The 16,102-nt window shown below is 40.9% G+C and overlaps 1 protein-coding gene across 10 annotated transcripts in view; it reads left to right on the forward strand.

The window, feature by feature from the left end:
- The window catches only part of ST7 (suppression of tumorigenicity 7), a 228,779-nt gene that overhangs the window by 170,435 nt on the left and 42,242 nt on the right, over positions 1–16,102 (forward strand). For all 10 annotated transcript variants that reach the window (XM_037888913.2, XM_027820569.3, XM_007053115.4 and 7 more), the window contains 2 exons: positions 11,711–11,783; positions 13,374–13,476. In XM_037888913.2, the coding sequence (XP_037744841.1) occupies positions 11,711–11,783; positions 13,374–13,476 (176 nt within the window). The remainder of the gene's footprint in view (positions 1–11,710; positions 11,784–13,373; positions 13,477–16,102) is intronic.

Here is a 16,102-nt window from a genome sequence, read left to right on the forward strand (position 1 = left end):
ACGCTGAAGCACAGAGGGATTAAGGTAATTAAATATCCACTACTTTTGGGTACCCAATTTGAAACATCTAGAACCTGATTTTTCAGCGTACATCATGTTACATAACACTTTCTATGTTCAAAGCACACCTCCCATTGTCTTCAGTTGCAGCTGTGAGTGCTCAGCACTTCTGCAAATCAGACCCCAGCATGTCAAGTCAGGCACCCAGAAAATGAGGAACACAGTTAGTGAGTACGTGTAAAAAGTTTGGTTTAAGTGACTTGCACAGCACCTCACAGGCATTCTGGGGCAGAGGCAGGGAAAGAATCCAGTTTTCCAGGGCAGCATTCAACTGCCTTAACAATGAGACAGTTCATCCTCTTCATGCAGTCCCCTGCCTCATTCACTACATGCCTTCCAATTAAAGGAAGGATGCTCCAATGGTTGGGGCATTAGCCTAGGACTTGGGGCAGTCAGGTTCAATTCCCTGCTCCACCACAGGCTTCCTGTGTGACCTTGGGAAGTCATTTAATCTCTCTGTGTCTCAGTTCCCATCTATAAAATGGAGATAAATGCACTTCTCTACCTCACTGGGACATTTTGAGGGTAAATGCATAAAAGATTTTCAGGTGCTCAGATACTACAGTGGTGGGGGCCATATAATAATAATAATTAATAATAATACTACACACCTTCCAGCATCTGCACCAAATGAAGCAGGGATCCCACAGACAACAGTCTCCTTTACTACACAACCCTGAGTCATCTCCAGAGCAGGTCCAATCTGTGCACTGAATGGAAAAAGTAGTATGTGATCATATAATTAAAGACTGTCATAGTGGATGTGCCCAAGGGGCCCAAATTCTGGCATCTCATGAGTGCTTCTGAGTGCTTGACTTTGCAACCTTAGAGACGTTTTGTATGTAATTTCTTAAGTTTTTAAAAAATAAAACTGAAAAAACAAAAATTCCATCCTGTGACCTCATATTGACTCTCACATGGCTCAACCTGGTTGGAACCTTAGACTACCACACAGATCCACTACACAGTCTTCTGTGTGGACCAACACTAGAGGGTGATGAGACACACTTTGCCAGGGAGTTTCACAGATATTTGCTAACAGCAAAAGAATGCTGAGACTCAAGAGTCTTGGCTTCGATTCCAGTCTTGGCAGGGGAGTGTTCTGTATTGGGTACAGAGCCTTTTACTTGTTCTCCCCAAATGTGCCTCCTTCTGCTCTATCCCCTTCGACGTATCTCTGTTCCAGTCGTGTCTCTTCCTCAGCCCTAACTCCTCATCCCACTCCCATTCTTCTTGCCTACGCAGTCTTCACTCCTCAGATTTCTCATTCCAGTCCCAGTCTCCTTGCTAGTCAGTCCCAACCCCTCCTTCGAGCTCCTCATCTGATATGTTTCTCCCTCCCAATCCCCATTAACCCCCAGTCCTCGTCTCCCTGCACAGGCTCTCAGTATCCCATCACTCCCTCCCTGCCTTCTTATCTCATTCTCCCCCCTCCCAGATCTTTTGTCGCTGTCTGTTTGCCCAGCCATTCTCAGTTCTCCCTCCACCCTATACCATTGTCAGATCTGCTTCACCACAGACAGTTTTCCCTAATCTCAGTCTCCCTAGTTTAATAGTCCCTCAATCTCCTTGTCCAATCTCAAAGTTTCCCCCTCCAGCCAGCTGGCTCCCAGTTCCCCACCATTTCTCTCACCAGCTCCCAGTCCCAACCTGCAGCTCCCAGTCCCAGACTTGTTTCCCAACCAGTCCCAGCCTCCCTTCTCACCCCCGCTCCCTGGCTCCAAGTTCCACCCTTTCCAAACTCCCAATCCCCTTCTCCTTGCCCAGCCAATCCCATTTTCTCGCCTCCACAGTTTTCAGGCTCACCAGACTTCTTATCACAATCTATTCCTTTCCCTCTTCCCTGGTCTGGCTTTTGTCCCCTCTGCATTCAAATCAGATGGCTTCCTCTGCCATTCTATTTGGGCAGGGGGGCCATTGGAAGCATAGGAGGAACAAGCTCCCTGCTCCCAGTTCCAGTGCTCAGACTCACCCAGTTTTCATGTAGCCGCTGTGAGGAGATGCAGCATGCTCAGGCATTCTGCAGTCTGGTCATATGTCGGAGCTATGAGGGGATGGAGCATACTCAGTTGCTCTGTGGAGATGTGGCATGTGCTGTCTGGTTAGCACTAGGAGCTGTGAGAGGCTCAAATATGCTCACTGGGGATGGAACATTTGAAGAGTTTAGCTGCTGTAATTGAAGAAGACTCTACTGAGCATGTGCAAACAATGAGTTTTCAAAGGATTATAACCTTGGTGAATTTTCACAGGAGCCACAAAAGTCACATCTGTGACACAAAGGTAGGCTTAGAAGGATTATATTTTTATCAGTAATTGTCAATTTCACTGTACACACACAAAGTGACAAAAAATAACAATCCAAATGGACAGATGGACAAAGTAAGAAAAATGCTGCTTGAGAACTGAATAGAGTTTGATTTAAGGATATTTACACTGCATATTTTGACATGTGATGTTGACAATTTGCAGGTTAACAGTTATGAAGCTTTAGCTCTTTGAATCTCAATGTCTGCTGCCAGTAAATAATTATTGTCTGACCCCCTCCCTCCCAGTGTCCCACAATTGTGGAAATGTAAATTGATAAAAATCATAAAAAATGCTCAAAACCCAAAATGTTGCACAACTGTGAAAATTTAAATCAACTCAAATTGAAAAAATAATGCTTAAAAATAAACATTAATATTCTCTGTCCAAATTATAAAAAAATAAAAATGGAATTCTGCCAAGCATACACAAAGGCCCCCCTCCTGCCAAATGTCCCTGCTCTATAGCATGGAGGCACTAAAGCTCTTCAAAGCAAAGGCTGCCTGAGGCAGACACACAACTTGTAAAATTTCAGCCCAAACACTTAACTTTTGGCAAAGTTATAAGCCACTCAAAATAGGCTCTTATCATGGGAGGTGTCCGGCAACCATAATAAATAGGCGGAACTACCAGCCCTGACTATAATATGTGTGTTTTCAATACTTAATCCCCATCTTGCAGTAGAATCACTATAAGCAGTAGTGCTCAAAATGTCCCGCCACTCTTTGAATGTCACACCACTGCACATCTAGTAGTACTAATTACCCTGGGAGAGGTTTTTATTGGGTATAATTTGGTTGGGAGCAGCGCAGTGGAAAAGAAACATCTACCAAAATTATAACCTGTTTATTCAAAGGTCTTTCTTTTGCTTTCCCCTTTCAGTAATTCCTATCACTCAAATATAGACCCTCCTGGGTTCTGTTTTGATAAGTTCAGAGGAAAACACAGACATAAATGTACTCTGAAATACAATACCGTATTGCCCCATTACCATGGTATCTCAGCACCTTATACTCTTTAATGTATATGAGTAACCTTGTGGATTTTAAAGCACTTAGAAGAGTTGAGCTTGAAACTGAAAGCTGTTCTAAACCTGGCAGTCTGCTATAATTTATCCTCACAACACCCCTCTGAGGTAGGGAAGTCATATTACTCCCATTACCATATTCAGCTCTGTGGCAGAATAGGGAATTAAACCAGAATCTTCCAAATCTCAGGCTTGCACTCTAACCACTAAGACAGCCTTCCTCTCTGTTCGTTCATACTAAGGACCCAATCCTGGGCAGTGCTGAGCACTTCCTAAGTGGCAGTGTTTACCTTCAACTCTCCCTGAAGCCAGTAGGACTTGAGGGTGCCATCATCTTCCAGAAAACACTTGGCACATTACAAAATTAGGTTGTAAGTTTAAAAGAAAAGTATATGTGGATGGTAAAAGCCTGTAGGGAAATTTGATGCGGACTCTTTCTCTTGTCTGTGTGGACCCACACATTATACATTTTGCTGTATATAAAGGCATATGTGTATATTTAACACACGCGCACAAGGACTCAGCAAACAAGTTTAACCAGCATAACTCTTAGAATTCATGAGTCTCTAAAGACCCTTTTTAGAGGAGTCTCAGCTCATTTTAGAACTCATCAGCTTTATGTGTTGTAAGATTTATTGGAACATAAAACAATGAACTCATTTATACTTCTCTATCTGCAGTTTCTATTGGTCCCATTCCACTGTCTTTATTCAGCTAAGACCAAACCTGATTTATTGTATTTTGATAACATATAACAAATTATTTCCTAGAGCAGTCTCCCACCCACCCCTGGCTAAAAACTTGGATCACATTCTTTAAAATGTCAGTCTTTGTGAGGAGACATACTACTTTACCAATGACCATGTGTTGAATTTGTTTATATTATGTACCTGGCAACAGAGATGATGTCCATACTCATTATTCATGGAAAATGTGCCTCATTAGTGGCAAGATATGCACTGTTGCTGAGCTACATAATTATGGTTTCAGAGTTCAGTGTCTGTCAATAGAGTGCAGATGACCTAAACACTGTTGAATCCTAAAAGGATTTTTGGCTCTGGCTTGACACACATCTATATTATTTACAGCAGAAATACTTATGGCTGCTGAAGGGACTAGTCTTCTGAAAGAATAAGCAGCTAGGATTCATAGTAAATAAAACCTCTATGCCTCTCTTGCCTTACTTTTAAACTGGTTGTTTTCCAAGGGAACAGTCCTGTTTTTATGGTGCTGAGAACAAATGATTTATTAACCTCAGTGGGCTGCCAGTTCTTTCTAGGTTGCCATTGGCTGGTAACCTGGGCAGTGTGTGAACACAGAGATCTTTCAGACAGTTGAAAGTTAGACTTCAAAAAGGGTAGATACTCTTTTACTTCGTTATGCAAATGTTCTCTTTTCTCTTTTTTGTGGGGGCGGGGGGTGGGGGGTCCTAGGGACAATTTTTTTTTCCAGTTTAGGATTACTGAAAATGTGAGCCTTCTGGTTTCCAGAGGAACATATTCATAAATACTGTCTCATTCTCCTTTCACTTACACTGTGGTTATATAAGAGTAACGCCACTGCAGTTCATGGAGATATATTGGCGTGAGATCAGAATTAGTGACAGGAGAATTCAGCCCATCGTACTGATAGAAAAACATACTGTACTTCTAAATATTTATGATCTCATTCTGATCTAACCTGTACCAGTTTTCCTCTGGCATAACTATTTAATTCAATGGAGTTGCTCCAAATTTACACTGGTGTGAAATCAAAATCAAGGCTTTAGAATAAATTGTATATAGAATTTGAGTCTTCTTTATAGAAGAATGTGCATGGAACATGATGGTTGATCATGTTCCTGTTTGGGCCTAACCCCGTAGTCGTGACTCTGTGTTAATTGCGTGAAACTCCCATTGAAGTCACTGAACGCAAGGACTGCAGGTTTTGGCTTTTCATGTTAGTGAATTCAAACACTCTTTAAAATAATAATAACTGTTTAGGGATGCTTTTTTCTGTTCCTGTATAGCTCTGTGAACTGTTCCTGTAGCTCTGTGAACTGAGTAAATTCCACCAACGTTGAACTTGAAGGCATTCCAACGGAAATAATTTTTGGTATCAGTAAAACAGGTTACCAGAAAGCCCCCAGCACAAAACCCCCAATGACACTGGCTCTGTTCTTAAGGACACAGTTTCACTCTTATTCCATATGTCTTTTCCACAGCTTCATTTTATTAGCTCCTCTCAGTTCTCAACATTAGCAGCAACCATCATATCAAGTTTTTCTGCTTGTTAGAAGATAACCTGACCTGGATAGATACCTCTGCTTTCTCAGTATGGCTGCCCCAATGCAAAAGGGTTTTTATTATCCCTAATTCTCTGCTGGGCTGAAAACATAACATGAACAAGAGAAAGAAACTTCAGTCTAATGTTGCATCCTTTTGTTTCCTTTGAATGAGAGAAAGTGGTTATTTATTAACTTTCTTATTTGTCAAGGTCGAACCCAAGCCTGCTGCACCCTTCTGCCAGTGATGCATGTCAGAGAAGATCTCCACAGTGGGGAACAGCAACATCAGGAGAATGAACAAATCTTTTCTCCATTAAATTCTCTTCTTGGACTCTATCAGTCTTATTTACGGACTGATTTCCTCCCTTCATTTCAATATTGCTTCTCACTCAACTAGGTCTCTGCAACAGCTGGGCCTGTCCATTCATACTGTCTGGTCTAGTTTTGCCTTTGATTCCTGTGGCCTATTTCTGTTTGTCCTCTTTCTGCAAAGAAGATGCAGGACAAAATCACAGGGAAATGGACAAAGACCTAAACTAGCTGTGCAGAGCTTCTTCATTATCCTCATCTAGGGAGGAGTGGTTCATTTCCTCAAGAAATTGTTAAATCATACTCTGCAAATCAAAGGAGTTAAATTGCTTGATCAAAGTATTTATCAGTTTCTGAAACTGAAACATGAGCTTTATAGGAAATGTTTATAATCAGCCAGTGAACCTCAGAAAAGTTTGTTCAAACTGAGCAAATCCAAACAATGCAAATGCTGTAGCTCAACTGTAACTGTTCTCTGTTTTCATTCTCTCATTGTTATACTAAAAAAATTCTCCTTTTGTGCTGAAATTCATACTGTACCTTATCATAGGGCCAGGAGCTGTCCCTTAGAGTTTTGTTCAACTGTACGCTACTCATACGAGTGTGGCAGGAGAGCCTGCACTGCCTGAGTATTAAACAGAAAAACAGGACTACAGCATGCTGCATGTACAATGAAAATACCCTGTTAGATCATCTTGTTCATCCCCCTGCCAGTGCAGGATTGTTCCCTACAGTATATTTTCTAGTACTTTGTCCAGTATAGCTTAAAATGACTCAAGTGATGACCACTTGCCACTTCTCGTGGGAGATTGTATTGCAGTCTAATTGCTTCTCTGTCAAGATGTTTTCATCCTGATATTCAACCTACATTTCCCTATGGTTAATTTCATCCCATTATTTTAGCTTTTAACCCCTTGGAACAGCTTCAACAATTCTCCTTCCATGATGATTACTTCTCCCCTTTGTCATCGGGGGGGAGGGATAGCTCAGTGGTTTGAGCGTTGGCCTGCTAAACCCAGGGTTGGGAGTTCAATCCTTGAGGGGGCAATTTAGGGATCGGGGCAAAAATTGGGGATTGGTCCTGCTTTGAGCCAGGGGGTTGATGACATCCTGAGGTCCCTTCAACCCTGATATTCTATGATCACTGAGTCAGGCTACACATATTTATTGTTGTTCATTTAGTCTTTCCTCATAAATCAATCCCTCTAGCCCTTTTATCACCTGTGAAGAACATGGGAATTATCAGGTTTCAGAGTAACAGCCGTGTTAGTCTGTATTGGTAAAAAGAAAAGGAGTACTTGTGGCACCTTAGAGACTAACCAGTTTATTTGAGCATGAGCTTTCGTGAGCTACAGCTCACTTCATCGGTTGCATCCGATGAAGTGAGCTGTAGCTCACGAAAGCTCATGCTCAAATAAACTGGTTAGTCTCTAAGGTGCCACAAGTACTCCTTTTCTTTTTATGGGAATTATCTGCATTGATTTCCATTAATATTTATATATATAATCTGTGGAGTTGGTGACTATTGTATGATGTCTAAAAAGTGACTAAGGGGTAAATCCTTACTCAAAACAATGGTTGTAGACAGAATTTAGTTGATTGGTGCTCACATGGACAATACCAGGAATCCACTGTAGGGAGTCTACTTCCAATCCTGTGTAGGTGAAATGCAAAAAATAGTTTGGTGAAGTTCAGAAGTCCTGTTCAGAACCTTAGAAGATCTTCAGGCAGGACCTTTCAAAGGACCTTTGAAATAAAAAAGACAGTCTGTTGCTTAAGAGAGAAACACTAACTGGGGGTTCAGGCATATCTTCGGTTTCATATTGAGGTGTACATAAATGAATCCAGTACTCTAGATGTAATCTTTCCAGTGCCATATAGAAAGGGACTAGCATCTCCCTTGACTGACATGATCTCTTTGTTTGTGCAACCCAGAATTATGGCCCTCTAGCAGCAGTGCACTTAAGCACATACTTAGGTCCCTTTAACTTCAATAGGACTGCTCACATGAGTTAAGCACATAGCCCCTGTTCAGTAAAGCACTTACCTAACATGTGGTTTTTTTGGTCATAAGTAGAATAACTTCTTCATTGTTAATAAACACAAAATTCACCTAAAGTGACTGCTCATGCAAGACACTGACCTTTCAACTGCCCAGTGTCAACATTTAGGGGCTCTTGATGACCTGGACGGAGATGATTCCATGTTTTCCTCTCCATATTTACCATTTCCAAGTGTAACTGCTATTTTGGTGGGAACAACAGATCACATGACAGCGCCTGGCACATTGTGCATACTACCATAATATGATTAATCATCATCATCTGGACACAATGCTATGTTCACAGCTCCTTTCCAACTTGTTAAATATCAAAAGAAACATCTTATGAAGCAAGCCACCATTAAGAATTCACTTTCTCAGCCCTCTCTTTACCTGAGGTACTATATGCCCCAGAAGGTTAGTCCAAGGAAAATAATCATAAAGTGTACCTTCTAGAGACAAGAGCAGTAAGGAATGAAATCCTTCTTTGGATCCATACGTCAGAGCTTATTAGGGAAAAATATCCTCAAGGTTTTGACACTTGGATAGCAGTTGCATATTTCAGCACACTGAGGGAGCTCCATTTGCTGTCACAAGAGGATGGGAAACAATGTATGTAGAGATGCTTTGCCAGATGGCTTTACAAGCTGGAGACACTAATTTATGAAGACCTCTAACTTTGGTTCCTGACAGATGAGTTATTTCTTAGGACTAGTTTAGACTTGATTCCCAAAGTACAAGCTAAATTTAATTTGTAACCAGCCATAATTCTACTCTGCTTCTATCTCAGTGTGAGGATCCCAAGTAGGAACTAAAGCCTCCATTGGGCAATATTCAAACTTGTATAATGTGGCCTGCTTCAGAGCAGGCAAAATAAAACAACAACAAAAAGGCATGACCCTACACAGAGAAATCTGCAGAACAACACACATGTGTACATTTCTCTGTATTGCTTCATTTTCCATTCCTGAAAAGCATTTCTGTCGGAGAATGGGCCACCCATCAAAGATACCATAGCCATTCAGATCTTTGCTGCTTGGTCATTAACCTACAGTGTCACCACACTTCATAATTCGGATCGCATGGCTTCTGCTGACCACTAGGCAGTAATGGATGATCTAACCTGAGGAAATGGTCTTGGCACCCTGTCTTTAGGAGGTTTTTTGGATTGTGTGATTTAACGGTTTCTAGCACAACAGGTTACGCATTAGTTGGACGGAATGTATGAAAATCTCCCTTTGCACACTGAGGTTCTGGCCTCTTCTGCTGCTTGGTGCATCCGAGTGCTTTAAGTCTTCTGTAGATGAGAAGGCAACTTTTTCTTGCATTCAAAATGCTTTTTGCTGAAGTTTCACATCCTTCCCTCCCCCTCCCCCGAGAGCCTCTCCCTTCCTCCTGTTTTTCAGTCTCATTAAAATGGTTAAAGTTGATGGAAAAAGACAGGGGAGATCTCACTGCACCAGCCAAGGAGTTCTGGGGTTTGCTGCTTCACCAAACCAGGAAGAAGTGGAAGAGTTCTGTCTTCCACTCCCTGTTACTTTAGCCCCCCTGCTTTAGGGGAAGGAGCATGCTGCCTACGAAAATATATTTCTAGGGATTTCAAGCTAGTAGAGTCCTCGTGTCCTGGTTTACTGGTATCAGATACTTGTTAGGCCCTGATTCTGCACCCATTGAAGTCAACAGCCAAGCTCCCACTGTCTTCAATGGTACAGGATTAGGCTCTAACTGATGGATGTGTCTGAGTTTAGCATCGGCAGATATTCCCAATGATGTGGTGCCAGATTGATGGCCGTAAGAGCTCAGAGAAACCATGTGCACAGAAGAAAAAAAAAATTATATCTGCTACTTCAAAACTCATAAAAAGCTGTAAATAGATCAGAACTCTGAATCAATAATTTTCCATTTTTAACTCTGCTCCCAGAAGGACACTCTGCTTTTCGTTCCTTTTGTGATTTGATGAGTAACTTTATGTTGCTGAAAGGCTGAAACTGGTGTGATCCAAAAAAGATCCATTCTGTTTACTTGAAAACATGCAAAGTTCTTAACTCCTAATGTCAAGAACAACCTGGCATAAATATAGTCATTGGAACAGCACATATTCACCTACTGCAATGATGGATGGATGGATCTGCAGCTAGCTTCCGTTATGGCATAGTAATGTCCATATCTCTCATTCCAACACTGCCTTGCATATTGTGGATTTTAATTACTAGTCACTATAATTACATGGTTTAGTGACAAATGTAAAGAATTAATAGTTGGGACTTTCAAAAGTACCTAAGTCACGAAATCCTGCTCTAACAGCACAATATTCCCTTGAGTTGCAAACTGATCATGAATAAGTAAAGTAAAGAGTGGTTTCCAGTAAGGCATGATTTATCGATCCTCACTCACCTTATTCTCTTAGGAGCCCTATCTTGCAACGTGCTAAGCGTTTCCTGTGAGGCTCTAAGTGCCCTTAACTCCAGTTGACCTCAGTAGAAGTTGAGGGCATTCAGCACACCTCAAGCATCTCTCAGCACCTCACATAACTTGGTCCTTAGTGCTACTTCCCAGTGTCCTTCATTATTCAGTATATCAAGAATAGAATGAGTAAGAGTTACAGGTTTTTTAGAACTGTGCTCCAGAGCTTCCCCGACTCTTGCTTAGAACCATAGTCCCACTGTAATTATATAAAGTATATTTATTTTAGTGGAGTATATGTAGTATACAAATTTTAAATAAGCTATAATTGTAATGCTATTACAGGGAATAGTGCTTCATACAGTGAATAGTCTCATTGCTTTAATGAACTCTATTCATGATAGTAGGTATTATATTCAGTGATACAACAACTGTTTACAGGATTAGGCCCTTAATTTCTTTCTCACTCAGCTGTTTTCTTAAATTTAGCCTAAATGCTAAACAGTTTAAAAGATGGTTTATAATATCTGTCTATGAGAGCTAGGTAACGTAGTGTACAATTATTTTCTGCTTTTATCACAGTGGAAACTATTGGGCCATATTCATATATACCCTCCAGATGCTTTGTGCCACTCTGGTGATGAAAAGTAGCCAGAAACCCGACTGAACTAAGTGCGTAAGCTGGGTTTATAGGTGACTTGTGTCACTGGAACAGAACATACCAGTTATTATGGCCCTGTGTTTCCACAAGTGGCAAAACATATTACATTGCTCTTAATATTTAAATGCAGTAAATTAGTAAATGGTGGCTTGACTCTCATAGTCATGATTACTAAAAGAAAGGAAGGGAATAAGACACAGTAGATAGACACCCACCAGCTGTTTCTGGATATTGATGTGTTTCCTAATCTACTGAAAGAATTTATCTTTTCTAGGTTGCATATGTGTTTGTATACGAACGTAATGAATTCTTTAATTCAATCCATGTAGTATCAGAAAAAGATCACTCTGAATTTGTTTGCTAATTAGATCATTTAATGACTACATGGCACAATCAGATTATCATTAGTTCAGGGTTTAAAAATATGATAATTCTTATTTGGGTGGCATTTTCAAAAGCACCTGAGTGACATAGGAGCACAACTTAGTGCTCCTAAATCACTCGGGTGTTTTTGATATCCCATTATTCATTAATTTAGGTATTATGCTGTCCTGAAGAATTATTCCAACATTTATTTTCTCTTTCTGCAAACATTCAAGGGTTCCAATATTTATTTATTTTGTACTTTCCTTTCAACAGATATAAGCTTACCAAAATCAGCAACGATATGCTACACAGCTGCACTGCTCAAAGCCAGAGCTGTCTCTGACAAGTAAGTCCATGAGAACTTCTGACCAGCAAAATTCCTTACTGTAAACTCACTTGCGTTTAACTGCAGATTTCTCTTCAGTGACCTGGTGAGGTCCCACACCCTGAAAATCTGATGTCCTAGCAGGAGAAATTTTGGCCTGTGGAAAATTTAGAATATGTTTTTTATAAAAAGGAATTTTCACTAATTATCAATGTTGTACCTCACCAATGGTTAAAAAAGAAAAAAAATGGCTTCAATTAAATTACTTTATTTTAATTTTTATTTATACTATCTGGCTGAGCAATGGCTTCCTGGATAGTATTATAATGAAAATGCAGCTTGGAGGTGCTGTGTGGTTGGCCATCTTCACCTAGTATCTTACAGAACCAAGAAAGGTAAAATAACATGATTGTACAAATAGCAATTTTCTTCGACAAGTACTGTCGTAGCAGTGTTCATCTACTTGATTTTAGGCAGGTAGATTTAGCACTTACTGTGTAAGGGTTCCTGACAGGTCAATGGAAATAGATGGTATACGTGTTTTTAAAGACACAAATGTTTGCTTATTCCTGATACGGTTTTCTCTTAGGACACAGCCCTCCAAGGTTCTGAGCACTCCTATGTGGTGCTGAGTGTCATCGACTCCTCCTGAAGTCAGCTGGAGTTGAGAATGTTCAGCCCTTCGCAGGAACGCTCAGCACCTTGCAGGATCAAGCCCTAAGAGCCAGATTCTGCTCTTGGATGCGTGCACACAAATCCCAGGCTGGAGGAGTTGTGTATACATATCTTGGGGGGAATGTGGCCCTAAAGTTGGAAAGCAAGCAGAGTGGAAAGCCGCTTTCTTTCCTGACGTCAGACAGTTTGCTTTTAAGTGAATGTGCACTTCAAGATCTAAGTAATTTTCTTTCATTCTTTTTATCCTGTAGATCGCCAGTACCTACTGCAACATCTTTCCTCCCTACACAGCGACTCCAGCTTGGGAGGGCAGGGCTAAGGTTGTCACAGCTTTCCCTGTGGTGTCTGCCTGCCAAGTACAGCTCTGGAGTTAGCCGTGGGGTGTGAGGTGAGAAAGAGATTGCATGGTCTGGTTTTTCATTCACTGGGGCAGATGATTCGCCCACAGTTTGGGCATCCAACCCTCGCTGGTACAACTGAAAGTAGGCTACCCACTACTGCTGCTGTACCATGCTTTAATCCCAACCTGACCCAGGGGCATTGGGTTGGGAACCTCCCTAAAATCTCCCCAAATATGTTTTTAATAGAAACACGCTAACAATTATTTAACATTATTTTCTATTTTTCGGAAACTTCTGCCTTGATAAACGCCCCCCCAGTAAGGTATTATAGAAAATTTAGTTTAGCAGCGTAGAAAGAATTGACTGTTTGAACTTACTTCCTGCCATGATTAGATGCAAACATGCTTTCCACTTCTGCAGGGATTTTCATTGGCCTTGATGTAATAGGTCATTCAGAGTTTCCATTTACTATGGAAGTTTGGAGAGCATAGGAAATTGTCTCAGCCTGGTTATACGGGCCCTTGGTCTAAATTTCTTTCTGGCTTTTACTTGCTAGCATTTCTGACCTAATGTATTTGTTTCTTTGCTTTTGCAGATTTTCTCCAGAGGCTGCCTCAAGGCGAGGGCTGAGTACAGCAGAGATGAATGCAGTAGAAGCTATTCACAGAGCAGTAGAATTTAATCCACATGTGCCAAAAGTGAGTATGGAGAAATCACTGTCATAAATTTAAACAAAACAGGAGACATATCCTTTGGTTTTAAAGAGGTAGAGTAGCAAGTGGTGGTTGTTGGAAGGGGAGCAGACAGGGGGAGGGTGAAGGAGCTAATGTTTACACCCTGCTATACGCATGTGGGGAGCATTTGAAATTTCTCATTAGATACCATAGGAACAGACATGTCACCCAATATTAGGTCTTGAAACTTTAAGTATTAACTGATAAAAGTCTGTCAGTCTGAATATCAACAAAATACTGGACATTGACAATAGGCACCCTGATGCCACGTTGATAAACACATTAGAAGTATCCATGTAGATAGATTATTCCTTAAATAATCGTATACAATGACAATAATAGAAAAGATCTTCACGTTAAAAAAATGGTTATCTGTATTTCATGGATCACACATAGCATATATTTTCAGCATGCTGCAAAGGGACTTACGTTCACATTTTCTGTTATGCTTCATATAAATTGTATTTGTAACTCTTCATGCAATGCTCCAGCATTAAAACTCCAAACTATTCAGGGCTTGCTCATTCATAAATGAAAAATCACAGAAAGGACAATGTTGAGGAGTACTTGTGGCACCTTAGAGACTAACAAATTTATTTGGGCATAAGCTTTCGTGGGCTAAAACCTACTTCATCAGATGCATGCAGTGGAAAATACAGTAGGAAGATATATGTATATATATATATACAGAGAACATTAAAAAATGGGGGTTTTTCTAGACTAACTAATTAAGATGGGCTATTATCAGCAGGAGAAAAAAAAGTTTGTAGTGATAATCAGGATGGCACATTTCAAACAGTTGACAAGAAGGTGTGAATAACAGTAGGGAAAAATTAGCATGAGGAAATAGTTTTTAGTTTGTGTAATGACTCATCCACTCTCAGTCTTTATTCAAGCCTAATTTAATGGTGTCCAGTTTGCAAATTAATTCCAGTTCTGCAGTTTCTCGTTGGAGTCTGTTTTTGAAGTTTTTTTTTATTGAAGAATTGCAGCTTTTAGGTCTGTAATTGAGTGTCCAGGGAGGTTGAAGTGTTCTTTGACTGGTTTTTGAATGTTATGATTCCTGATGTCAGATTTGTGTCCATTTATTCTTTTACGTAGAGACTGTCTGGTTTGGCCAATGTACATGGCAGAGGGGCATTGCTGGCACATGATGGCCTATATCACATTGGTAGATGTGGAGGTGAACGAGCCCCTGATTGTTGGCTGATGTGGTTTGGCCCTTTGATGGTGTCCCTTGAATAGATACAGACGCCCTCCGACTTATGCAATCGTTCTGTTCTGGAAAGCCTTGCGTAACTCGAATTTTGCATAAGTCGGAAACGTATACCTGTACGTTACGTAAAAAATTCCGCAACTCAAAAATCCTATTTCTGGCTTATGGAACTTTTTCTGTAAGTGCAAATTTGCATAAGTCGGGTCTTGCGTAACCTGGGGAGCATCTGTATGTGGACAGAGTTGGCAATGGGCAAGGGTAGGTTCCTGGGTTAGTGTTTTTGTTGTGTGGTGTGTGGTTGCTGGTGAGTATTTGCTTCAGGTTGGGGGGCTGTCTGTAAGCAAGGACTGGCCTGTCTCCCAAGATCTGTGAGAGTGAGGCATCGTCCTTCAGGATAGATTGTAGATCCTTGATGATGCGCTGGAGAGGTTTTAGTTGGGGGCTGAAGGTGATGGCTAGTGGCGTTCTGTTACTTTCTTTGTTGGGCCTGTCCTGTAGTAGGTAACTTCTGGGTACTCTTCTGGCTCTGTCAATCTGTTTCTTCACGTCAGCAGGTGGGTATGTTAAAGGTGGAAAGGATTTTTTTTTTTTTTTATAATTCCCTCTCTAACTATACATCACAGCAGTAAGACCCCTGGCTTCTGAGCACTAATAGCTAATGCTGCTGCTTATTTTTTCACCTGATCCTCAGCACTATGCAGGACCACTGTTAGCAGTGGCAGATTCTGTGTGAACCAGGAGGCTGTGTGAACATTGGCTGATGGGTACAGTTGAGCACCAAATCCTCAGCCCTTCTTCTATGCCCTTATCCATGAGGAGTAGGAGATAACCCTCATGTGCACACACTGCCCTTCTCACTGCAGGAAGGTCTTTTCCCAGTACTGTGCAGATATTAAACACTTTCCCTGTAAGATCGATGTACTTCTTGCCTTCTCCCACTGACTAGCCACTAACCAGTATGGTTCTTTCTAGCAATTCCTGCCTCCATTGTAACAAACAGGAAGCATGTTTTACTGGTCAGTCATTCCATCTCTAGTGGCAGTAAAAGGAGAAGATGATAATAGCTTACATTTGCAATCCCAAGGCATTTTACAAATGCAAACCCGTATAGAAACTCTAGACAGGAATCACTTAACCTGCCACTGAAATGCAGCCATCTCTGGGGTACAATGCAGCAGTTGTTTTGACAGCTCACAATAACACTTCACGGCAGATTAGGAGAGAAAAATGAACAATATTATGTTCATTTGAAAGAGCAGGATGGTTACTTTAAGTAAACAGAACATAAATCAAGTTGGAATCTGATCGAGACACCATAATTAACACCCTCAATCTTATGAAAAATGCTGTAGGATCTTTAATATTCCCAAATGG

Source organism: Chelonia mydas, chromosome 1 (assembly GCF_015237465.2).
Source record: "Chelonia mydas isolate rCheMyd1 chromosome 1, rCheMyd1.pri.v2, whole genome shotgun sequence".
NCBI classification, from domain to species: domain Eukaryota; kingdom Metazoa; phylum Chordata; order Testudines; family Cheloniidae; genus Chelonia; species Chelonia mydas.